This window comes from Dipodomys ordii, unplaced genomic scaffold (genome assembly GCF_000151885.1).
Source record: "Dipodomys ordii isolate 6190 unplaced genomic scaffold, Dord_2.0 Scaffold11, whole genome shotgun sequence".
NCBI classification, from domain to species: domain Eukaryota; kingdom Metazoa; phylum Chordata; class Mammalia; order Rodentia; family Heteromyidae; genus Dipodomys; species Dipodomys ordii.
In genome coordinates this window covers 11,204,793-11,231,241 of record NW_012267227.1, presented here as the reverse complement: position 1 = coordinate 11,231,241, position 26,449 = coordinate 11,204,793, and the positions used below count along the sequence as shown (strand labels likewise).

At 42.0% G+C, this 26,449-nt stretch overlaps 2 protein-coding genes and 1 long non-coding RNA gene across 3 annotated transcripts in view; 2 read left to right on the top strand and 1 right to left on the bottom strand.

The window, feature by feature from the left end:
• Ap4e1 (adaptor-related protein complex 4, epsilon 1 subunit) overlaps positions 1-4,918 on the top strand; it is a 64,242-nt gene extending 59,324 nt beyond the window's left edge. Inside the window, exons 14-16 of the mRNA XM_013009957.1 lie at positions 687-877; positions 3,290-3,447; positions 4,593-4,918. Of these exons, the coding sequence (XP_012865411.1) occupies positions 687-877; positions 3,290-3,447; positions 4,593-4,753 (510 nt within the window). The 3' untranslated portion in view covers positions 4,754-4,918. The remainder of the gene's footprint in view (positions 1-686; positions 878-3,289; positions 3,448-4,592) is intronic.
• A 110-nt stretch (positions 4,919-5,028) lies between these two features.
• Positions 5,029-24,820, top strand: LOC105981151. Its single transcript, XR_001174804.1, has 3 exons — positions 5,029-6,121; positions 16,547-16,552; positions 24,810-24,820. It is a non-coding gene; the product is annotated as an uncharacterized LOC105981151 (long non-coding RNA).
• The window catches only part of Tnfaip8l3 (tumor necrosis factor, alpha-induced protein 8-like 3), a 29,746-nt gene continuing 23,719 nt past the window's right edge, over positions 20,423-26,449 (bottom strand). Inside the window, exon 2 of the mRNA XM_013010202.1 lies at positions 20,423-21,829. Coding sequence (XP_012865656.1) covers positions 21,267-21,829 — 563 coding nt within the window. The 3' untranslated portion in view covers positions 20,423-21,266. The remainder of the gene's footprint in view (positions 21,830-26,449) is intronic.

Genomic DNA, 26,449 nt, shown 5'->3' with positions numbered 1-26,449 from the left:
TGCTCTACCACTTGAGTCACAGCGCCACTTCCGGCTTTTTTCTTTTTGCTTATGTGGTGCTGAGGAATCGAACCCAGGGCCTTGAGCATGCAAGGCAAGCGCTCTACCACTGAGCCACCTTCCCAGCCCTGTACTTTACTTTTTATACTGAGTACTCAGATGTCAGTTCTGTTTCTTCTTTAGCTCCAAAATATCACAAATTAAAAATAAAAAATCTAGTAGCTAGACACCAGTGGCTCACATCTGTATCCTAGCTACTCAGGAGGCTGAGATCTAAGAGTCACAGTTCAAAGCCAGCCTGAGCAGAAAAGTCTATGAGATTCTTAACTTAAATAAACTATTCAGAAAAAGCCAGAAATGATGCTGTGGTTTAAGCACTAGCCTTGAGCAAAAGAAGCTCAAGGACAGCTCCAGACCCAGAGTTCAAGTTCCAGGACTTACAAAAACAAAAAAAAACAAGTGTCAGATTATAAGTTAATCATCTTTAAAACAATTTTTAAAATGGTGGTAGTGGATCAAACCCAGGGCTTTGTACATGCTAGTTTTTATTTTTCGGTCATCTTCGTAATGTAGTTTATGAACTTACCATGTTTGTAGTTTTTATGCCACTGCAATTAAGTAGAAAATTGGTGTTCATAGAATAGAGTATTGGTCCTTACTGTAACATTTTATCACTCTGTTTATAGATCACAGAGCAGTCTGGATGCTGTTTGCCAGTGGTGGATGCAGAAAGCACCACGAGCTTCCAACATCGTGTGCAGGTGGAGCAACCTTTTACAGAAGGAAATCTATCCGGTTTCCTAACTTATCAGATGGTGGATGTGCATCCTGTTCAGCTCGACTTTTCCATCAACTTATCATTATTAGATTTTATTAGGTAAATATTTTCTGGAATGTTAAATTACTCATTCTTTCAACAAATATTTATTAGGCCTTTTTTCTAGACCAGCATTATGCAAGGTGATAGAGTATAACAATTAAAGTTAGACACAGTCTCCCCCTTCATAAAGCTTCTAATCTAGGAGGAGACATAGAACAGTTACAAGAGCATGTACGTAATTATGATTGGTGAGATGAAGGGGAAAACAGTTGGGATGCCAACAAATTCTCTGACCTGCTTGAGGTGGCACTTGTTGGTGACCTGTAAACACTTTCCTTTTTTTTTTTTTTCTGTCAGTCATGGGGCTTGAACTCCAGCCCTGGGTGTTGTCCCTGAGCTCTTCAGCTCATGGCAAGCGCTCTACCACTTGAGCCACAGCACCACTTCCAGTTTTCTGGTGGTTAATTGGAGATAGGAGTCTCCCAGACTTTCCTGCCTGGGCTAGCTTTGAACCACAATCCTCAGATTTCAGCTTCCTCAATAACTAGGATTACAGGCTTGAGCTACTGGTGCACAACACCTGTAGACATTTTTGAAAGAAAGTAATATTTAAACTCAAATAACTGCAGAGATTTTATGTGACTCTTTAAGCTTTAAAATTTTCCCTCATTTGATTTTGTTTGATTTTTTTCATATAGTCTTGCTAGTTAAGCTTTAGAGATCTATAAGAAAAGTACTCAACTTTCATTGACTATACAGTTATACAATAAGATATCAAACTTCAAATGTACAATGAACATTTAGCATCATATTAGGCATTGTATGTATTACAAGAAAGTTGGGAACAATTTCTTTCTTTTTCTTTTTTGCTGGTCCTAGGGCTTACACTCAGGGCCTGGGTGCTGTCCCTGAGCTGTTTGTACTCAGGCTAAAGTGCTCTAACACTTGAGTCATAGAGCCACTTCCAGCTTTTTTGAGTAGTTTATTGGAGGTAAGAGTCTCATGGGGATTTTCCTGCCCCAGCTGGCTTTGGACTGTGATCTGCAGATCTCAGTTTTCTGAGTAGCTAGGATTACAAGCATGAGCCACTGGCGCCCGGCTTATTTTTCTAGTTCTTTATTCACTCAGTTCTAAAAATGTATTGTCCATTCTTTGAAGTCTTCTAGTAAAAACAAGTCATCAAGGAATATTTAGTCCATGCTGTAAGATAAAATCCAGCCTTAAAAAATCTTATACTTGGGGCTGGGAAGGTGGCTCAGTGGTAGAGCACTTGCCTTGCATGCCTGCGGCCCTGGGTTCGATTCCTCAGCACCACATAAGCAAAAAGAAAAAAGCCAGAAGTGGCGCTGTGGCTCAAGTGGTAGAGCGCTAGCCTTGAGCTGAAGAGCTGAAGGACAGCACCCAGGCCCAGAGTTCAAGCCCTACGACCGGACCCCAAAAAAAAAAAAAATACTCTGTGGCTGTTAAGGTATGCCCCATGATGAATACTGGCAATGGTTAAGAATGGCAAATTGTATCACACAGTTCTTTTATACATAAATCCTCTCTTTATAAAATCCTCTCTAAAAATATCTTTTGTCTTGAATGTTGAATCATTCCATACTTATCATAATAATTCAAATGCTAAATAAAAATGTAAAATATGAAAGTTGCCAATAATCTCGATGCTAATTATTTGATCCATGGGCCTGTAACTTGATGATTTTTGTTTAGTTTTCTTTTGAGGCAAAGTTTCACTATGTAACTCAGACTGACTGGGAACTAATGATTCTCATGCCTCAGACTTTCACCAGCTGGGATTACAGGTGTGTACAATCACACCCAGTTTTCATAACTGTTTTTAAAGTGTATTTGTTAAAATTCTTTCCCTTAGCCTAATTAAAAGTGCAGGGTCTTTGTATTCATTCTTTTTATGTCTTTGGTATCTTATTACTCCCAAGTTCAAAGTATACATAAAAGAATATTCCTTGAGCCTGGGCATCAGTGGCTCACGCCTGTAATCCTAGCTACTCAGGAGGATGAGATCTGAGGATCACAGTTTAAAGCTAACCCTGGCAGGAAAGTCCATGAGACTCTTAAGTCCAATAGACCATTAGAAAACGGGAAATGGCCCTGTGGCTCAAGTGGTAGAGTGCTTACCTTGAGCTGAAGAGCGCAGGGACAGTTCTTAAGCCCAGAGTTCAAGCCCCACAACCAACAACAACAAAAAAAAAATGATTCATGAAATTACTTATAGCCTTATTAAAATGACTTAATTCCCTGAGATAGAACCAGGTAATGTATGGAAAAAATATTTGCAATTCAGTATCTTTTACTTCCAGTATTCAGGAATGTTGGTGGATGAAACACTATATAAATTTTGTGAGACCCAGCGATTACACTTTATTTCCATGAGTCCTTTGAAGTATATTTGCTTGCTTAACATTATTGTATTTTTATCCTGAAGCCTAATTTTTAAATTATTTTCAGACCTTTAAAAATCTCAACTGAAGACTTTGGAAAACTCTGGCTCTCCTTTGCAAATGATGTGAAGCAAAATATAAAAACAGCAGCATCTCCAGCTGTTCTGCCTTCTGCCCTCAATGTGCTGCAGCAGAAACTGCGACTTCATGTTATTGACGTTGTAGGTTGGTATAGTTATGAAGACAGTCCTGTGCTTATCGCAGTCTTGTCACCATCAGAACACAAATCAAGCCTTGCAAGTGTCAGATCTCTTACAGCTAGAATACTTAATTATGAGTATCTTTCAAAGAAGTGTGTTTTTCATACCAAAGATTTTTATAGGAAAAAAATTAAGGTTACCACTTTAACCATGTTTAAGTAACATTCACATTATTGTACAGCCATCACCACCGTTCATTTCTAGAACTTTTTTTTTTTTTCCTCAAGGCTGCTGCTCTGCCACTTGAGTCTTAGCTTCACTTCCTGCTTTTTGGTGGTTAATTGGAGATATGAAAGCCTTTCCTTCCCATGCTGGCTTTAAACCATGATTCTCAAATTTGAGCTTCCTGAATCACTAAGATTACAAGCATGAGCCACCAACGCTCCATTTCCAGAACTTTCTTAACATTTCATTTGAAACTCTGTACCTATTGAACACTTAATACTTTTTCCCCCTTCTCAGTCCCTGGAAGCCATGGTTTATGCTTTTTGTATACATGAATTAGACCACATTAGGTAACTTACATAGGTGGAATCCTATAACATTTGTCTTTTCATGTTTGGGTTTTCTCAGCCTAGTGTTTCATAGTTGATCTACCTAGTAGCATATGTGAAAATATCTTTCATTTTTCAGGCCAAATACTGTTCCATTGTATGAATTACTACATTTTGACGATCCATTTGTCTGTCAATTGGATTACTTCCACTTTTTGACTAAAGTGAACAATGCTGCTGTGAATATGGTTATAGAAATACGTTTCTGTTCCTGCTTTCAGTTCTTTTGGTTATATCATAGGTTGATTGCAAATTCAGTTTTTTGGTAAATCACCATATGATTTTCCTAGCAGCTATACCATTTTGACTTCTTATGAGCAACACATAAAACTTCCAGCTTCTCCACATCGTCACCAAAACTTTTGTTTTCAGTTTTTCTTGTGTTAGCCATCTGAATGGGTTGTTTTTCATTGTAAGTTTGATTTACATTTCCCTAGTGATTAATGATATTGAATATTTCTTTATGTGCTTGCTTTCCATTTGTATATAATATTCTTGGAGAAATGTGTGTTGAAGTCTGTGTATTAAGTAGGTTTTCATTCTTGTTTTATTGCAGGCAGTGAAGGGCTGTTGGCCTGTCGGCTGCTGCCATCAGTCCCCTGCTTACTGCATTGCCGAGTTCATGCTGATGTGTTAGCCCTGTGGTTCCGATCCTCCTGCCCTGCTCTTCCGGACTATTTATCACGTCAGTGTCAAAAGGTGATGGAGGGATCCTAGCAGAAGCTCTGCTTCAGCTTACTCGATCACGATAAATGGTTTACATAGCTAAACTCATTTACCAAAGTGAAAAGAACTCATGGTACTTTTTTCAAACCCTTCTTTTTCTGTGCCAGTCCTGGGGCTTGAACTCAGGGCCTGGGTACTGGCCCTTAGCTTTTTTGCTCAAGGCTGATGCTTTACTACTTGAGCCACAGCTCCACTTCTGGCTTTTTGGTGGTTAATTGGAGATAAGAGTCTCACAGACTTTCCTGCCCAGGCTGGCTTCGAACCGTGATCATACAGATGTCAGCTGCCTGAGAGCTAGGATAACAGGCGTGAGCCACCAGTGCCTGGCTTTTAATGCAAATAGGGATTATTACAATTTGTGGTTTATGTAGTTTGGTTTTGTTTTTTATTCCTAGTCAGTCAAGAAAGATCCTCAAGAAAGTAATCCCTAACCTTTTACTCAGGATTGTACAGTATGTTTGAGTTCTAAAACAATGACCTAAGCTTATGTTATAAAATGCTAGTGATTTATATATCATTTAGTGTGGAGGTACTGAAAATATTTATTTTGTTATACATAATTTTATAGCAAGTTTACTCTAGCACTAACAATTTGTAGTAAAGCCAAGACAATTCTTGGCATTAGTAGAGGAAGGACATGAAACTGATAATCCTAAACCTAATTCAAATTCGGCTTTGGAATGCAGTGTGTTTGATGGTTGGTCAATTAGTACTTTAATCTTGTTTTGTGTGGGTCAGTGTTGAACCTATTTGGCATCCTACACACTAACAGTTGTAGGAAATCCATGAGCATGCTGGATATTGGACAGATTCAATCTGTGGTAGGTCTCTTACTGTAGATAACTTCTTACATTTAATCCCAGATAATTTGGCTATAACTTTTGTCTGTTTTCCATTTGCATTTCTGTTTTATTTTAAAATTAAAAATGGATCAACTATATTCTTATTTAAAAATCCAGAGCCATTTACAAAATGTTAGTAAGTAGAAACAGAACTCATAAAAGCACAATATAAAAGCATACCAATATAAAGTACTTTTTGGTATGACAGATATGTTGGTTACTCATGAAGTCTCTTTGGCAAGTTAAAATTTGTGACTATGGTATATAAATGGCAAAACTCTTTCCTAGCCTTTGAATCCACTAGTACTCAATGGGTGTAGCCGAAGCAGGGAGCTTGTAAGTATACCATACAAGTTCTTCAGCAAGATACATCATTTTCATGCTATAATTGTGCCTACATGGCCTCTTTTCATGTAAGAATTCTTTTCACTAATAAGAGAAGAGGTTATGCCTAAAAGAAATGATGGACCAAAATCAAGATCATACAGTACTGAAATAGTATTTTTAAAACCTTATGGTGCTGTGGGAAATGTTTATTATTTCACTTTTTCTGGCTTGTCACTATGGAGACTATTCAGGTAATATAAGTCATTGTGCAAATATTATAGTTAGTTGATATTGTTTCTTCCCGGGTCAGACATTCTTGTTTTAGTTACTCACCTGTCATAACTGGTAAATGGGATTCCTCAGAGCTGATAGATTTCAGTAATCTTAAGTGTCGGTAGCAAAATACACAAGCAGTGTTTCTTTTGCTTGATTAAAGTTAAATATAGCATCTTGTTAATTTCAGTCTTTGAAAAACATGCAGGGAAACCTTGCTGAAGGAGCAATAAGTGACTGGAATTACTGGATAATAGGTTCCTCCTTTTGAATCTAGGCTCAGTTCATTCTCCGGCCCTCAGCACTGTCAAGATGAAGGGAGTGTGGGTACCAGGGGTGTGGTAGACATTGGTAGACATTGGCCTCATCAGCTCTCCTTTCCTCTCCAGTTCTGTCTCGCAGCAGGTTCCCCGGCCCCTCACCTGATCTTGTGCTCTCACTTTGCACAGCAGTGCAGCCTTTGACATAGGAGCTGCTTCCATGTGTTTGTGTGGTCATGAGGCTCAGTCAGGTATGGAGCAATGGGGAAAGGCCACATTTTCTCTGCTGCTTTGTCCCAGGGTGTGTTCATGAGTGGCAGCAGTAGTTGTCATGAAACATGCTAGGCATGCAAAGACATCTGATAGTAGGAATTTGTTTAGGGCTAGGAACATGATCTTGGGTCTGCCAAAGGGAATGTAGTGTCACTTTGTTCTTTCTGAACCCACTAAATAAAAAGTTGGGTAACAGGGTTTCTACTGAAACGTTTAGTAAAATGTTTACAATTTTTATATTTTTATGATTTTTAAGAACTAATAAAGTAGCTATTAAAGACATTTGGGTCAGTATATATTTTATCTAAACTCATTGAATATTTTAAGTTATAAATCAGGCACGATCGGCTTTTTCTTTTTCTTTTTTTTTGCCTTGTATGGGGATAGAAACACAAAGCAGGGAAATGATGTTTGTAGACAGACTCTCCTTTTCCTGGATAGCTATCATTTAGTCAGTGGAGGGCAACATCTGGGATGCGAGCTGGGAGGGATGCTCAGCTGGGTGAGTTTTGTGCCAGACATCATTGCTCAAATGGCAGTGATAGCAGAGACAAGTAGGGGCAGGGATTAAGAGAAGAGAGGAAGGCCTTAGGAGCAGGTGGAGGAAAAAGAATCAGACACCCTCCAGAATAGTTCTGAGGAGACAGGTGGATGAGAGGCTCAGGGCTTGCAAGTGAGCCCCAGTTAGGGTCCTTGAGAAACTGCAGGGGAAGCTGAGCAGTTAGTGAGCACCCATGTGCGAAGCCTACCAAGCCTGGATATGCCTGCCAAAGTACATTTCTACCAACTCCCAAAGTGATTGTGGTTAAAGTGCAGTATTTTACTTTTATTTCATGCCAGTAATTTTAAAAATTGTTTAACTACTTGTCTTTTTTTTTTTTAATGGATATACATGGTCTCTGTGTCACAGTTGTGAGCCATGAAAGTGCACTGAACCTGTTCACATGTCTTTATGGAGTTTTGCTGTGTCAGAATTTTAGGGGAGAGAAATGCAAGTAGCTAACAATTTAGTATACATCTATTACTTTATTTTTGAGGTGATACCTGTTATTTCCAAGAGTTCAGTTCAACATAATGAGTACAAATAAATACAAATGTTGTTCTTTGGTGTATATGTTCTTTATTTAAATAGCTGAATAATAAATAATTATTTAATCTGTAATTTGGTAAGCTTTATTTAACCCCTTTGTACAACTACTCAATAATAACAGTAAAAACAAATGGTAAGCATTAGTTAAGAGAACAGAAGCAATTAGAATGGGATGGAAAGAATAATTGACTCATACCAACATCAAACAACCTGATCTGATTAATTGGTGGTATTCCTCTGTGTTGTCAGAGAAAACTGGTGGCTTTCAGGCAGATAAAAGCATACATTGGTTTTTACCATACCTGTCCATTGCCTGTACTTTCATACTCATCTGACCAGAGTATTCAAAGCAGTATTCTGTTTCTATATGGAAACATTCATTATGGAGCTTTAAGATGCAAGAAGCACAGTAAACCAGTTACAGATTTCATGACCAATGAATCTGCATGTCTTGGCTAGTTCTGTATTTTGTATCCTAAAACAAAAGTTAGGTCAGAAATGGAATTTAAATCCCATCCCTTTATGTCTGGCTGGCTACAGTGTCTAGGAAGCAAAAAGTTCGCAGACTTGCAGCTCCGTCTTTGGAGCACTGAGGAAAAAGAGATGTAAATAACCACAGTAATAAGTGACAAGAAGGCAGTTGTTAAAAGTAGTGTCCTACAGCCAAATGAGTCAGGGCTAGTAATTGTGCGATAGTTGTTTGTGTTGTATTAGTAACAAGAGATTGAGACCACTTCTTTGGTAGGAGCTGTGTTTGTACATGTATGTGTACATGTGCTTAAAATGGACTTATTTTTAAGTCTTCTTTTTTTTTGCGGGGGGGGGGGGTCCAGTCATGGGGCCTGAACTCTGGGTCTGGGCGCTGTTCCTCAGCTCTTCAGCTCAAGGCTAGCGCTCTACCACTTGAGCCACAGCGCCACTTCTGGCTTTTTTCTTTTTGCTTATGTGGTACTGAGGAATCGAACCCAGGGCCTTGAGCATGCAAGGCAAGCGCTCTACCACTGAGCCACCTTCCCAGCCCTTGAGTCTTCATTTTTAAAGAGCAATTTTATGTTCATAGCAAAATTGAAAGAAAGAGAAAAATAGAAATTTCCCATTATCTTCTCCTTCAACAAATGCACAGCCTCCCCTGTACCAACATGAACCACCACTGTAGTGCATTGTGACAATTGTTGAACCTACATTGGCACATTATTATTACCTAGGGTTCATTTCTTGCTATAAATGCTGAGTTTGGACAAATGTGTGAGGATATATATCCACATTGTAGTAACATCCAGAGTATTTTCACCACTCTAAAAATCCTGTGCTCTGCCTCTACATCCCCTGGCCTCTACCCTGTCAGCCACTATCTTCTGTCTCTAGTTTTGCCTTTTCCACAATGTCATGTGACTGGAATCATAAAGTATGTAGCCTTCTCAGGTTATTTTCCTTTGCTTTGAAATTTACATTTCTTCCATGTCTTTTCATGTCTTGGTAGCTGATTTTGTCTTAGTGCTGAACAATTCATTGTCTGGATGTAGTCCAGCTTTTTTTTTTTTTTTCTGTCACCTACTGAGTAATATTTTGTTTACTTCCAAGTTCAAACAGTTTTGAGCAAAGCTGCTATGAACATCCATGTGCAGGCTTTGTGCGATCACTAAGGTTTCAACTCCATGGGGTAAACCAGTTGCAGGATTGCATAGTGAATTCCATTCCTATACCAGGAATGTCAGATACTATCATTTCTTCTGTGATCATGGCAGTTATTGCAATCTATCACTTCCTTCTTGACCCTGGATTCCAGACTCAACCACAGAATCCTTCCTACCACAGCATTTCATGCTGGAGTTGCAATTCAAATGAAACTGATAGTTCTTTTGTCTTAAGTAGTTCATAATCAGCTTCTAACAATAACTTGCCTTACACTAAGTGGGCTTCCACCTTGTAGACTCCAATTATATTTTATATTTATATTTCACTTCTCTGTATGGTTTATCTGCTATCTATAATGACTTCCTACCTCAAATTAAGTCCTATAAGACCTCAGAGGAATCGCAAGTTGTCATCACAGCAGTTAGCAAACATTTAGAGTCCAGCTGGATCAGAAGCTACTCTAAAGGCACCAAATATCCCCAAATCCTTGTAACAGGTATTTGTTTCCTATTTTACTAATGAGGAAACAGCGTATTATGATTTGCCCAAGGTCACACAGATAACTATGGTGGAGTTAGGACTCACACTGGGGTTCCATGATCTCCCTGAGTATCCTTGGCCTTTTCTTCTTCGTTTCTCTATTTTTTCTGCCACACCTTTGACTTTGGTGAGGAGCATCTGGCTGTTTGGGAGCCCTGCCAATATGAGTGTCATAACATCTGTGAGCAGATTGACAAGTTGCAGCCTGTCAGAGGAGAGAGGCTTTTTCCCTACTGGAAACATATTTTGTATTTTATTTTTTTCTTAGTTACTTACATATTTGAAGCCATTCTGACTGCCAAAAGTCCAGCTAGAATTTTTTTAAAAAGAGTTTCTAGGAACTTCATTATTTTAGATTAATTTGGCAGTTGAAGCAGGAAATTAGACAGTGCTGTGATTAATTTATCTTATTAAAGTAGGTAGTTGTAAAGCCAGATTAAAAACTACTTTTGACAAGTTAATCATTGATGATTGATTATTCACTTGTATTTTTTACATTGTTTTATTAGAGCAATCATGGCCAAAAGTGAGTGAGCACATAAATCCATCATATAAAACATGTGTGTGTGTGATATATAAGCATGTTTGAAATGATTAACCACTGTGTTTATACAGTTGATGAATTGGTTCATTCACATCGCATGATTCAGAAAGTTCTACGGCCTTCTGAAAATAATGTTTCTCAGTCAGAGTGCTGTGATTGATCCCTAACAGAGTGTGAAGAAAAAAAAAAAATCAGCTCCTGCTTAGAGTCCTGGCAAGAAGCCCATGACAGCCAGAAGCCTAGAGTTCAAGGCTGTCTATCTGAAGCTGGTGTAATATCAAAATGGTTGAGGACAGCTCAGCTGCCAGTCTCAGACATTATCAGCACCAGTTATCATTCTAGGCTTTCTTGGGTTCTCCAGGGACTCAGTGCTTGAGAACAGAAGGGACATGACCTCACACCCAGTCATTGGGAGATTAATGTTACCCACTTTACCCTATTTTAAGGAATCTTTAATGGGATTGAGTCATCCCTTCCTGAGTTTGCTGCACTTCATCTGCCCCATCTTCCGTCTCCTATCCAGTATTCCATTACATCGTTTTCCAAGCAGATAGCTAGCTATCTGACATCCAGTTATGAGGCCAGGGTACAAGAGCATGATAATGATGATAATGGATTACTGTGTTTCCGTCTCAGGAGTACTCCATCATGACTATGTAATGCTTTACTTAAAAGGAGTTCAAGCTTTTTCCTGGGAACTTCTGACATTTCACCAAACAAGCAGTGTTTTTCTGCTGAGAATCTTCCATTTTCTCTGGTTGAAAATGGCAGGGTTTGGTTTTTTGTTTTTGTTTTAGCTTGTTTTTGTGAAGTGAGTTTGAAGTAAGCTTGCTGACCATACCAACTGATCAAAGGCCTAGCCTCTAGGATAGGTATACGTGGAATATGGAGGAATACTTTCATGGCTGGGAAAAGGGCATGGCCATCCAAAAGTAGAGATGACAGTATTAGTCATTGTATTTGAGCTCTGAAACAAGGCATAAGGAGTTCTAGAAAGAGAATAAGAATAGAGGTAAAGAAAAGGATGAGGGGGAGGGGCTGAGAAGGTGGCTCAGTGGTAGAGCACTTGCCTTGCAAGTTCGATTCCTCAGCACCACATAAGAAAAAAAAGCCGGAAGTGGCGTTGTGGCTCAAGTGGTAGAGCGCTCGCCTTGAGCTGAAGAGCTGAGGGACAGCACCCAGGCCCAGAGTTCAGGCCCCACGACCAGACCTCCCCCCCCAAAAAAAGAAAGAAAAAGAAAAGGATGAGGGGGGAAAAGGTAAGCAAACATATGGTTTTATGGCTCTCCCAACTGATTTCAAGACTACTTGAGAACAAGAGCAATCAGAAATCACTTTCAACTTGGGCAGGATCAAACCCTGTTCTTAGGCAGCCTGGACACCTCTCTTTCAAATCAGCCTCTAAACTAGACATTTAGAATTTCCACCAGAGGACAAGTAATATTAAACAGTGAATAATGACCCACACAGAGATTCTCCCAAAGCCCTAAAATTAGGCATTACCCAGAATAGGCACCCAAAGCGTTCTTTTATGACGTGCCATAAACACCAGCACTCACAGTAACATCTTGATAAGAGGAGGTGGCTTCACAGAGCTTTGGAAAGTTACAACCTCATAAATATCTATGAACACGTTATTTCAGTTACTCTTACAATTTTTTTTTCTGCTCTACCATGCTTATGGCCAATTTTACCATGTTAACACATGAATAAGATGGTGGAGGGGAAAATAACAGAACAAAATCAGGTCAGGTGTCTCATTTAATCCACAAATAGTATGGTACAATATGAAATCATTTTGTGGGATTTAGTTAAAGTAAAATGTTCTTTTTGGTGGTACTGTGGAGGAGGGTATGTATTCTTGTCCATCTATAAAGAAAGGGTGCCTGAATAGGGGATGGAGCAGGCATCTTTTGAACCTCTATTTATTTTTTCTTTGTTTGGCTACAAATGATTTGGTGGTGTCATAAGATACTAGATGCAACACACTGATTATATAAAAAAAATACACTGACATTTTAAAATGTTACAGTCCAACCCTCAGTACCTTATGAAATGTCACAAAAGTGGACCATAAGAGAAAATTAATTCTGAATCAGAGCTGATTCCTATCTGCTGTCAGTAAGAGTCATTCAGGTAGAAGCCAACAGTTTTAGTTCCACAAAGATGTGATTTAAGGGAGCATTTAAAAAGAGATAATTTTTTGTAGTGTTGGGACCTGAACCCAGGGCCTTGTATATGCTATACAGGTGGTCTACCACTGAGCTAATCCCCCAATTAAGGAGCGTTTATGGAGAGGGGCTGTTTACTCAGTAATGAAAATACATACTTTGAATGTGACCTGAGATTCTTCTTTCCTTGAGTCTGGAATCCTCTCCTGCTCTGGGTTAGTTTTCCAGTGACTTGGGATGTTCAGGTGGACTTCCCCAAGGTTTTTAATTTGTATTACAGGTCGAGAGCAGACCGATTGCAGGTTGAAGAGGCTCAAGTCTGTTTCTGCAGGAGATACAATAAAGGAGAGTTCAGTGCTACCTGATTGTTCCTGTTGTTTAGGTTTCTTGATGATAGAGTTCCTTTGAAGGATCAAAGTAGACTCAGTAAAATTAGGGGGAAAAAAAAGTGTGGAAGTAGACATGGTCAGGTTATTAATTTGGAGAACACATAGGATGAAGAAGAATACCTCGTTCTGAAATTTTTAGTTCTCCCTTTTCCTGGATTTTCTGTGTAACAAGGCAGGAGATGTGGCTTTGGATAGTAGATTTCTGCCATAAAATCTATTCTGAAAGACAACAACAATGAGAGAAGGAAAAATAGAAAAGGTGCCAGGGCTGGTGGCTCATGCCTGTAATCCTAGTTTCTCAGGAGGCTGAAATCTGAGGAGTTTGAAGCCAGCCCCAGTAGGAAAGTCCTTAAGACTTTTATCTGCAATTCACCACCAAAAAGCTGGAAGTGGCACTGTGGCTCAAGTGGTCAAGCACTAGCCTTGAGTAAAAAAAGCTCAGGGGCAGTGTTCAGGCCTTGAGCCCCAGGACTGGCACATGTGTACACGTGTGCATACACACACACACACACACACACACACACACACACACACGAGTTACTATTCAGTCTAAAAAATAAAGACCTTACACTTGCTATGTTACTTTTTAAACAGTGGTAGTTCTAGACTACACTGAGCAGTGATATCTTGTTCAGCAATACTTTTAAAAACAGCTTCTTTTGCTGGGCACTGGTGGCTTGGGTCTGTAATCCTAGCTACTTAGGAGGCTGAGACCTGAGGATTGCAATTCAAAGCCAGCCCAGACAGGAAGGTCTGTAAAACTCTTGTTGTCAATTAACCACTGAAAAGCTGCAAGTGGAGCTGTGGCTCAAGTGTTAGAGTGCAATCCTTGAGTGAAAAATTAGATAGTGCCCAGGCCCTGAGTTCAAGCCCTATGACTGACAAGACAAAACAAAACAAAAAAGCTCCTACTGCAGAGGTCATTCTGTCTCCCCCTGGTCTCAGTGAAAACTGCAGCCTTTGGGCCTTTTACAATTTAGGGCTTCCAATAAGTGAGAAGATGATTAGGAACATCAACAGGTAAATATATTCCATAACCACCCCCAAAATGATGTAGGTACGTGTGCTAGATATTCAAGAAGAGCTGAAGAGTACACTGAGGTGCTAGAACATGGTGGAAATAATTTCTGAGATAAATAACCCTTATTCAAATGCCACCAACACTGTTTGTCTAAACAGAAAGCCATGAGGCCCCACAGCAAAAGATTTGGGTCAGAACCAGTTTTTAAAGACTTTTTATTGAAGAAGTTCAAAGATTCCTTTGGCCAACAGCCAAAGTGTGGTCTTGATTTGTTTGCATTTCCTCTGGGAATTCACAGGCAAGTGAAGAATTGGCTAGCCCTGACTGCCAGGGTCACCCATTGTGCTGTGGGCCTTTTCTGCCTGGACAATTATAAGGTGGAGGTGGAGAGCCAGGTAGAACCCAGTGCCTGTATTAAGAGCCTAACCCTGACACAGTCTATTCTGGGCTGAAGAAGTCTCCTGAATCTGCAGTGTTTCCCCCAGCACACCCACCTAGTATCAGTGAATTCAATAATCAGTGAGTCCATGGTTCTGAGAGTGAGAAGCAGGGGTAGGGGAGAGGTGGGCAGTGAAATCTGCTGCTTTCCTCCACTGGTGGTGGATGAAGGACCTACTCCAGGCCCCATGGCACCATCCAGGTGTGCCAATAGTCCAGTTCCCCACATTCAAGTTCTTGGGATGCTTAATTTAGCCAAGAGTTGTTCACATAATCCTCAGATATTGGCAATTAATTATGCAGATGTGTGGGGAAATTGGTCAACTGGATTTAACTTTTTTTTTTTTTTAATCTTTGTGTAGCCAGTATGGGGGCTTGAACTCAGGGTCTGGGTGCTGTTCCTGAGCTTTTTCTCACAAGGCTAGTTGGTGCTCTACCACATGAGCCACACCTCCACGTAAGGCTTTTAAGTAGTTAATTGGAGATAAGGATCTCACAGCTGTTCCAGCCTGGGTTGGATTCGAACTGTGATCCTCAGATCACAGCTTCCTGAGTAGGATTACAAGTGTGGACCACTGGCACCCCGCCCAGGAGCTTTGTATTCTTTAATAATTACAGAATTTGAGATGTAAAGAATTTACGTTGAGCCCTCCCTACTAGGGTCAACAGACTTCATTGTCTGATTTCCTTGTATGACAGCAACTGCAGGATGGGACCATTGACTTTGCAGCCAGCAATGGGAACAGAGGAAGATGGGGGGGCTTTGAGAAGTCTGGTCCAGGGCTGGGAAGGTGGCTCAGTGGTAGAGCGCTTGCCTTGCATGCCTGAGGCCCTGGGTTCAATTCCTTAGCACCACATAAGCAAAAAGAAAAAAGCCGGAAGTGGCACTGTGGCTCAAGTGGTAGAGCGCTGGCTTGAGCTGAAGAGCTGAGGGGCAGCACCCAGGCCGAGTTCAGGCCTCACAACCGGACCCAAAAAAAAGAAAAAGAAAAATGATCTGAGAAAATATGGCTTTTTAAAAAATATACTTTGGCTTTTTTAAATATACTTGGAATACCTATCATATCGTATGGTATTTGATTCAAGTTAGTAATAACTTATTCATGGATTTGCTTATTACTCCTCTGTCTGTCCAGAGATCGATTATTTGAGTCTGACAAATCTCATTTTGACTTGCACATCTCAGTAGAGGGTTGGGCCTAATGAGTCTCTGTAGACTACTGCTAGTCTGGCTGACTAGCTTACTCCTGGGGCCCATATTGTGTAGTTTCCTGGTCTTTATAGAGTCTTGATTTTACTTTGTATTTTCTGGCTTAGAGCTTTTCCTCTCTGGAATCCATGACCTTAGATTCATACTCAAAGTGCCTCAAGGGGAGAAGAAATCATGTGTCTATTTGGAAGCAATTGCTTTACTTGAGTAAGTTTCCCTTCTAAGAAACCTATAGCTCAGGAATACCCAGGGCTTTTCTTCTGCAATGCCCAGAACATAGAACTTCCTAGAGGCTCTTCACCACCTTGTACAACTCAGCTTTTACAGTTGAGGAACCTGAGACCCAGAGATAACGACACATAAGGGAATTGTGGGGCAGTGGGCAAGCTATGAACCTCCTGACTCCTTCATGCTCTTTCTCTATCAGTTGAAAAGAAAGCTTCAAATACTCAAAACCCAAACCCAACAAACCTTTTATGTCAAACACAGTGGCAACTATTTCTGAGATACAAAATGGCAGCCAATCCTATGTTGAGAGGAAATAGGACTCTATCTAAACAGAGAAGCCAGCTGTGACATGGAGCAAGCCCAGATCACCCTCTAGGGACCAGCCACAAGTTCTTTCCTCACGAGTGACTTTCCCTAACATCCTGATCACTACTTCCCAGCTAACCTCCCGCACTTGTGTGCCAAGGCCTGGCTCCCACCCAGCCCCTCCTTGAGCCAGGAGCCAAACCCCAGACTCCCTTGTTCTAGGAACTGGTCCAGAAGCCCTTAGTAGTCAGCTAAGAGGAGCTCTATGTTACAGCCTGGGAGGCCCAACTGTCTGGGTGGGCTGCTAGGACCTTCTGTAGAGACAAAACTCAGCAAAGTCAGGACAGCTGAGGAAAAGCAAGGTTACTAGACACAGAGCCGGTGAGTGTCTGCTCGGGCTGAGCTCCCCTTTTCCTGGGACTGGAAGGATTTTGATGTCTCTAGTGTCTGGGTGCCCTGCCTCCCCAGGGATTCTCAATCTCCACGAAGGCTCTCGAGGTCTGAGACTTTCCAGCAGATGGAGCTGGAATTGGGCAGAATGTGGGCATCTAGGTGACTTCTCTTCTGCACAGGTTTCCCCCCTCCCTTTCCCTTTGCTTAGGAAGGCAGAACACTCTCATACCTTTGAGATTGAGTGTTGGGATTGACAAATGGGTTGGTCAGTTCTTTGATCTGATTTATAGGTGGTAGATCTGATTTATAGGTGGTAGGGTTTTTTTTTGTTTTTGTTTGTTTGTTTGCTGATTCTGGGGCTTGAACTCAGGGCCTGGGTGCTGTCCCTGAGCTTCTTTTGCTCAAGGTAGCACTTTCCCACTTGAGCCACATCTCTACTTTCAACCTTCTCTGAGTAGTTTATTGCAGGCAAGTTTCTCACCAATTTTCCTGCCCAAGCTGCCTTGAAATCACAATCCTCCAATCTCAGCCTCTTGTGTAGCTAGGATTACAGGTGTGAGCCACCTGTACCTGGCCAGGTGGTAGCTTTTGGCCACTTTTCTTTCAAAAGGACCACGTAGAAACCTGCCTGCATGTGAGTGCAGATCTAATGTGTCCCCCAGGTAAGAGTTTCACCCCTTGAAGAAACCCTTTGAGCTCTGGAAATCGAGTCACCATAATACACATGATGATACTCATTCCTCTGTTCTTTGCAAGCACTGACTCTCCTATGTTATGGCACTGCTTCTCAAAATTAATTAGATCTGAGCTCCCAATTGATGCTTGTAGGCCCCTCAGGGAGGCCATACTTAGACTGAAACAAAACCAAAAACACAGTAAGTTAACTTCTGTTCTTTCATACGAGGTACTCAATTAGTACAAGGGACACTGTAAACACAAAGGCCATCTTGGATTCTGACGCCAGATGGCATCACTCAACTATAAGGTCATTCCCACATGGTTCAGAATGTTCTTATGTTGATTTACTTGTTTTGAAGTTGTCAAAATGAAACAAAATATTTAAAATTCCTAGTGGCACTGTGGCTCAAGTGGTAGAGTGCTAGCCTTGAGCTGAAGAGCTGAGGGACAGCGCCCAGGCCCAGAGTTCAGGCCTCATGACTGACAAAAAAACAAAACAAAAAATACTCCTTTGGAACTCACAGACTCCACCTCTACTTCTCTGCCCATCCCAGTCTTCTAGGGATTTGTAGGTGCCCTTTTAAGAAACAGTGTTATGGAAGGATTTTTTTCCTCCTGCCTAATGAGAGTTAGGAAGCTAGGCCAACTTTGGGCTGTGTGTCATGTCAGAGGAACTGAGGAAAATCCATGCAGCTAAGTTGGGATAGCCTTTTCTCTAAAGGTCACCTGATTCATGACCCTGGTTGACATCCTAGTCCATTGTTTGACAGCTCCTGCCAATGTAATCTCTTTACACTCAAAGTTGGCTGGCTGCTCTAGGAATTTTCACGGATTGGTTGTGCTCTTGACTTTTGATCAAAACAAATCTCAAAAAATATTGGGGCAGAAGTCAAGCAGGGCTGCATTGAGTGCTCTGTGGGGGATGGGGGGTTGATACTGGGCATGAACACAGGGCTTAGGCACTGTCCCTTAGCTTTTTCATTCAAAGCTGGCACCCTACACTAAGCTGCCACAGCTCCACTTCCAGCTTTTTGGTGTTTAATTGGAGATAAGAGTCTCATGGACTTTTCCTGCCCAGGCTGTCTTCTAACTGTCAACCTTAGAGCCCAGCCTCTTGAGTAGCTAGTATTACAGTTGTGAGCCAAAAATACCTGGCTTTTTTTTTTTTGGGGGGGAAGGGGGTCGTGGGGCTTGAACTCAGGGTCTGGGTGCTGTCCCTGAGCTATTCTTTGCTCAAGGCTAGTAGTGTGTTACCACTTTGATCCACAGCACCACTTCCAGCATTTTGGTGGATAATTGGACATAAGAATCTCACAGACTTTCCTGCTTGGGCTGGCTTTAAAACTCAGTCTTCAGATCTCAGCCACCTGAGTAGCTGGGATTACAGGTGGGAGCCATCAGCACCCAGCTTTTTTTTGGGGGGGGTCCGGTCATGGGGCCTGAACTCTGCCTGGGCACTGTCCCTCAGCTCTTCAGCTCAAGGCTAGCACTCTACCACTTGAGCCACAGCACCACTTCCGGCTTTTTTCTTTTTGTTTATGTGGTGCTGAGGAATTGAACCCAGGGCCTCTGGCATGCAAGGCAAGCACTCTACCACAGAGCCACTTTCCCAGCCCCCTCCCTTTTTTTTTTTTTTAATATAAGTGTATCAAGAAGTTCATTGGAGTAGCCAGTGAGTGTCCTGATTTGTTTCTGAGAAAGAAAAAAAAAAAGGTACAGATGGGGAAGATGGGAATTTGGAGAAGAAGCACAGATGGGGAAGTCTTTTCATTTGATTTGTCACTGAGCAAAGACTGGAAACTACTGAGAATGTCAAGACACACAGATGTAAACCCAGGGAGGAAGAATGATCCAGATAACTTGGCAAGCATGGCCAACAGGGGATGCATTTTAGCAGAGCTCAGAGAGGTAGGAAGGACATGTATACCAAGAAATGATTGGGAAACTTCAGCCCAGGTCTCCCATGGGGCCAGGGCTGAGTGTTGAAGGAAGATTAAGACCTAGAGAGGTCTCCAAATGACTGATACAAACTGCTCCTGCCACCCACACCCGTAAAGAATGACTCACATCTCTGTACTTGATTTGCTGAGCCAAGCTCTGCTCTCTGACGCTCTGAGCATTTGATCAAGTGATTTTGTACTGTTGCTTTTTTTGAAATTGGCTTCATCTCCTTTTTTTTTGTTGCAAAATGATAGCCTGTGTTATTGATGATATCTAAATGAACATATTCTAAGCTTTTGGGTATCACACAATTGGAAGATTTTGTAGAGACCACATTCACATTTACAGAGACAACTGCATTGGAAAATACCTGCTGGTCTCTCACACTTTTTTTTCTGGGGGGGGGGGGGGGGGAGAATGCTGATACTGAACTAAAACTTGGGGTCTTGTGCCTCTACTTTTTTTTTCTGCTTAAGGATGGCACACTACCACTTGAGGCACAGCTCCACTCCAGCTTTTTGCTGGTTAACTAGAAATAAGTAGCTCATGGATTGTTTTTGTTGGCCTGTCCTGGGGCTTGAACTCAGGGCCTGGGCACTGTCCCTGAGCTTCTTGTGTTCAAGGCTAGGTGCTCTACTTGAGCCACAGCTCTACTTCCCGCTTTTTGTTTTTTTCTTGTAGTTTTGAAGAGTCTCATAGACTTTCCTATCTGGGCTGGCTACAAGCTGCAATCCTCAGATCTCAGCCTCCTGAGTAGCTAGGATTACAGGCATGAGCCACCAGTGCTCAGCTAATACTGTTACTCTTAGCACTGTATCTCCAAGGAATTTGTTTTTGTTTTTCCCATCATGGGGCTTGAACTTGGGGCCTGAGTACTATCCCTGAGCAATTTTTGCTCAAGGCTAGTACTCTAGACCTTTAAGCCACAGCTCTAGTTCTGATTTTCTGGTGGCTAATTGGAAATAAGAGGCTCACAGACTTTCCTGTGTGGACTGGCTTTGAAACTGCGATCCTCACATCTCAGCCTCCTGAGTAGCTAGGATTATAGGCGTTTGCCACAGGCTAGAATTCGTTTTTTGAATCAAAACTCCCAAGACCTTGTTTGAAGGCTTTAATTTATTAATGGACCAGAGAAAACAGCACAAAATGACTGTGAGAGACCAAGAAGGACACATAGGGGATCATTCTGCCCAGCTTCCTGTGTACATTGGAACACAGACTCCCGTGCCCTCAGATGTGAGGAGGCTTGTCCTGCAGGGGGACAACCTGGGAAATCTCTCAAGGAAACTTTCCTTCCACAGGATCATAAAGTGGCGCCTCTGAGACCTGAAAGGCACCACTCTTGAAAAACTTCTTTTTTTCTAATTCACAACTACCTTTTTGCGCACACCTTTGGATTTCACTTGATTGTGGTCTGAAGCAACGCACAGAGAGACAGATAACAAGCCCCAACCCACTTGATTCTGTTCTTCTTTTCTTCTGTGCCGCTTCATGGTCTAGACGTCTACATCTAGGTTTATCCCTCTGGCACTTAGAAAATATTAAAAGAGTTTTCCATCAGCCCTGGGAGGTAGCAGGCAAGCATCGCAACTCCAGAACACAGAGGACGGAGTGGTAACTGGTGGAGATGGTGGCTGAAGCTATGTCCTCTGGCTCCTGGTTGTGGGTTCCTTCCATTCTGAGATGAACTAAGCTCACTGACATTAGCCAAGCCGCATCTCTGATTAGAACACAGTCCTTTGGGCTTATACACACAATGACTTAAAGGAATAGACTTCATCATCGAGCTCAGGAGTTAACACACACCTTAACCTCAGCATCAGAGGAATGAAGGGGACAGAACGTGAACATCTTCAACAGGGTTTCTGCTTGTTTGTTTTGCTTCTCACTGGACCAGACTGAATGTTAACAACTTGGAAGCAGCAAAGTCCAAGAAGAAAACCAGTCAAAGGACTTTGTCATCTAGCAATTTATTAATTCCTTCACAAATCCTCTTGAGGTTGGGCCTACAGTCCCCACCCAGACTATAGAGGGTGGAAAGGAACTCAACATCAGCAAAGTGGTTGAAGACATGGTTGATGCGCCCATGGGTCCTGGGCGTCAAGTGGCGCTGCACCAGTTCGTGTACCAGGTCCTTGCACTCATGAAGGAGCTTGGAGAGCACGTTCCTGTCGAAGGTGTATTCTACCTCGTAGAAGCTGACCATGGTCATGGCGGTCTGGTTCAGTTTCTTCCGGAACTTCTCTACAATCACAATCTCCTCCTGGTTGAACTGGTTATTCCGGTAGAGGATCCCAATTTTGATCGCCACCTTGATTAAGTCTTTCATGATCTTATGGGCCTCCTTCTTGTTGTGGGTATGTTCTTTGGTGACTTTGTAGAGCTCATCAAAGATCTCACTGCTGGTGTCATCGATCAACATGTTGGCCACGGTTTTGCTGGCTATTTTGCTCAGGATCTTCTTCTGGGCTTGAAGGGCAAGACTCTTGGAACTGAATACATCAGGACCTACGAGAAGGAAAGAAAGAAATGTCTGAGCACTGTTCATTCCATTCCCACAAGCAAAAGAATCCATTCTGGAGACCTTGCTTTTCTCTCCATGTGTTCACCCTTGGAACCTTCTAAACTGTGCTTGTCCTTCTGTGGGAAGTGGTCTCCTCTCATGCAAGCCATTTCTCATTGTTTTGACCTGTCCTATGCATAACAACTTAACTATCTCCTGGAGAACTTCCTACAACTGCAGTCACCATGGAAACCATTCAGTTTTGCAAATTAGATAAGGGAAAATTATTGCATAGCAACAGGAATGTTAACCCCAATGTCAAGCCCATTTCCAAGGCAGAGACCGAGTTGATGGATCATGGGAAATCTACATGTAGCCCAGGCTAGCCCTGAATTCCTGTGTTGGGATTATAGGCAGGTGCTACCTTGCCTGCTTCACCCCTAGAACGTCAACTTCCTGTATGGTCTTAGGATTCAAAACATTTGTTCAACACATGCATATACTCAAGGAAGATTCTAGTGACCATAGGTATTAACATGTCTTCTTGCTGAGCATGGTGAACTATGAATGTAATCCCAACTTTTAGGAGGCAGAGCAGGAGGATTATAAGTTTAGAGCCTGCCTGGGCTATACAATAAGATCCTGCCTCAAGAAAAATAAATGAGAGAGAAAGTAGAGGGGGAGAGAGGAAGAAAGAGGAAATAAGGAAAGAGAGGGAGGTAAAAGGAAGGTAAAAGAAAAAGGACGGAAAAAAAGTTTGGGAAGGAAAATTTTTTTAATTTGATATTAAAATGCATGCCTTTCTGTGAGCCTTTATATAAAATACTTGTGAAATATAGTAATATGCCCCATCAGCTTCTAGAAAGGAGGGAAGTAACAGTTAGAATAATGGCTCCCAGTTCCCATATCCATTAATGCTTAGAACCACTGGATATGCTTTTAAGTGGCAAGAGAGATGTGATTGAGTTAAGATGTGATTACCAACAGGACACATGCAATCACAGGGTTACTATCCATGAAAAGAGGACAGAGAGAGGGAGAGGGAGAGAGAATGAACGCGTGTGTATGCATGCATCAGTCCATCCAGTAAGTGACAGGCAGTGAACTAAACAAAACTGCACTTTTGGGGGGAGGGAGGGGGAAATGAGAATGTGGAAGGAGAGGCTGGGGCAACTTGACCACTGCTCTGCAGTGGAAGAGGTCACAAGCCAAGGAATGTGGGTGGCCTCTAGAAGCTCCAAAGAGCAAGGGAAGGAATTCTTCCTATAGCCTCCAGAAATTAAGGGGCCCTGCCAGCACTTTGATTTTAGCACCATAAAGACTATTTCAGGCTCCTTCCCCGCTCCCAGAAAGGTAATTGCAGTTTTTAGTTCACCACTTCTCACTGGATGGAAGCATGCACATGTGTGTGTTGGTATGCATCATGGGAACTAGCCTGAAGGGCTTCCAAAAAATCAAGACAAGCTGGCCAATTAGAATGTACGTGTGTGTGTGTGTGTGTGTGTGTGTGTGTGTTACCCAGAGATCTATGGGGGAAGAGGGGGGAGACTCCAGTTTCAGCATCATACCCATTACTACTGGTTTAGTACCAAGAGATCAGTCCTACTCAGGAGATTTCCACAGCATGGAAACCTTGGGCTTCTATCCATCCTTCTGTCTCAGACCTCTGCACCGGGAACATGAGTCAGGGTCCTACTGGGAGTGACATTGCAAAGCATGAGGACAGCTTTGCAGGCCAAGGAACAGAGGTGCTTGGGAGGGTGCTTGGTGAAGCACACCTAACTAGTCCAGACATACATGACAAGCATTAGCACAAACTTTTTATTTTTTATTGTCTGTTGTGGGGCTTGAACTTTGGGCCTAGGTGCTGTCCCTGAGCCCTTCAGCTCAAGGCGAGCACTCTACCAGTTGAGCCACAGCACCACTTCCAGTTTTCTGGTGGTTTATTGAAGAAAAGAGTCTCACAGCCTTTTTCTGCCCGGGCTGGCCTGAGTAACTAGGATTATGGGCGTGAGCCACCAGCGCCTGGCTAAACTTTCTAATTTCTGTATATAAATATTAGGAAAGCACTTTGGGCCAGAGATAATTCTCTTCTTTATGTCTAAATGAAATTTCCCATTCTTCAACCATGAAAGATAAGGAATCATGATATCTCACAATCTCCGAATAGAGAGAAAAAGGGGATGATGGTGCAGCTAATGAATAGCTCATGTGGATTAGGACCATGAGACAAGACTGAGGAAGCTTGGATGTCCGAAAACCAAGACTGATGACAGAGAAAAGAGAAGATCTGAGAGTAAGTACCCTCAAGAAGTTTATAAAGCAAAGGAACATTCCCAAATCTCTGTTGGGGATTATGGTGTGCAATGGTAATGAACTTGTTTGGAGAGCCATGCTGGAGCTAAATCCAAGTGGGCATTTCACCACGTGGATGAGTCCTGCCGCCAATGTGAGTCACTGCTTTTGTAAGTGCTGTGCAGCCAGAGTACAAGTGATGTTTCCATGTCTCTAGAAAATACTAAACTCTCCCAGATGGTGAAATGCCAGGCTGACAAAGACAAACAGATATTTTACCAAGCCGGGTGAGTGGGCAGGAAAAGAGGCAGATGAGTGCTTAGTGAGAACAAGGTGCTGAACTTTGGGGACAAATGATGTGAATGATTATTGAAAGAAAAAAGAAAGGCTCTGAGCTATCAGCTTACAGGCCAAGAAAGAAGGTTGAGCATTACCAGGATGAGGAAGTAGAAAAAGATCAAGATTCTTTCTGTCTCTTCACTAACAACCATAACAAACTTAGACCATTGGAAATGATTTGTCATACTTGGCCAGTGATAGATTAGATCACTTCTGGCCAGCCACCAGTGGCTCACACCTATAATCCTAGCTACTCAGGAGGCTGAGATATAAGGATCGTGGTTCAGAGCCAGCCTAGGCAGGAAAGTCCATGAAACTCTTATTTCCAATTAACCACCAGCAAACCAGAAGTGGTGCTGTGGCTCAAGTGGTAGAGTACTTGCCTTGAGCTAAAGAACTCAGGGACAGTGCCCAGGCTCAGTGTTCAAGCCCCATGACTGACCAAAAAAAAAAAAAAATCACTCTGCCAAACACTTAACAGGATGGCCAGCAAGAGAGCTAGCCAAAAAAAAAAAAAAAAAACGTTAAGAAGAAAAAAGAAGTGTTCAATGAGCATTGTCTGTCTAGGCAAAGGACCCAGGACACAAGGAAGGCAGGAGGGACCAGCTCAAGGCCATGGAGAGGGTTAGGGAGTCCGAATTTCTGCCACTCACATTTAACTGTTGGGGGAACTAGAAGACCTCAAGTATACCTCCTTGAGATGGAAAAGACCATAAACCACTTTGAACTTGAACTTTCATGTTGAGCAACCTTTTTTCTCAGCTGTTACCATTATATCCTTCACTATAACAAGGTTGGGACAAGAGTCAAAGGGGGAGGGTGATGGTCTCCTCCTCCCCTCCCATTTCCTTTTCTGATCTCTGATAAATGAGGAAGTGGCTGACTATAGAAGAATATGGTCCACAGGATGAGGACACCAGGCCAAAGGTAAAATGCATTCTGGAGAAGACAGCCTCTGGCTTCGGCCAGCTGTCCTTAAGTAGCTGTGGCCACAAGACTGCTAAGGAACCTTAGTGTCTTTTTTGAAATGTAAACCTAACATGTGTGGTTTCCAGGAAGATGGGGTTATTGCCTCTCTTTGGAGTTAAATGGCCTAACATTTTCCTTTTCCTTGCAGAAAACCTGTTGTCTGTATATTTCTGAAATAGTGAAAGAAAGAATGAGGAACTGGAGGAAATAGAATGGAATAAGATTGTTAAGGGAATGGTGGAGCCTTTGAGTTAGGGATAAGCAATAATCTTGATGTTTTTCCCCCACTTTCCCCAGAAAAATGATGGTGGCTTAGAAGCACATGAAAAATAATACTTGTTCCAAGGCCTTTCATACTTGAAAGGAATGGTATTTTTGAGGTGTATGAGAGATTATTTTAGAAAGACTTTAAAAGGCATCTACAATGCAACCTGTATGGGCCAAGGAAGGTTGGAGGGTAAACTCTTCTGAGTGAAGGTTAACTTTAAGTTAATCCTTGAGGACTTCATTGGGTTCGGATCTCCCTAATCCCCCAATGGAATCAATTTCCTTGATGATACATCCCGTGAATGAGTGATAGAAGTCATCTTCCTGGAAGACCGGAGGTCCCTCAATTTTCTACCACTTGCCACAATAAGCAAGCAGCTTTGGGTCAGGTCACCCCAAGGGGTCAGGTCACCTTTAACAGGTACACAAAATGAAAAGATTAGAACTTTCTATTATGTTGCCTTTTTAAAATAGTGAGGTTGATTATGATTTATTGTTATCTAATATATAGTCGGTGCTAGACCCACACTCTGAGAGATAACAGGAAAGTCTCCACAGGTAGGCCTGGGTGGGGGTGTTTAGTCCATCCTTCAACTTACTCCTTTTTAGTAGGTTTGATTTCTTTCAGCATATGTTTATATGTTTGGTTATTAAACTACTGATGATACTATCGAATTTTTTTTTTTTTTTGTCGGTCGTGGGGCTTGAACTCTGGGCCTGGGCGCTGTCCTTCAGCTCTTCAGCTCAAGGCGAGC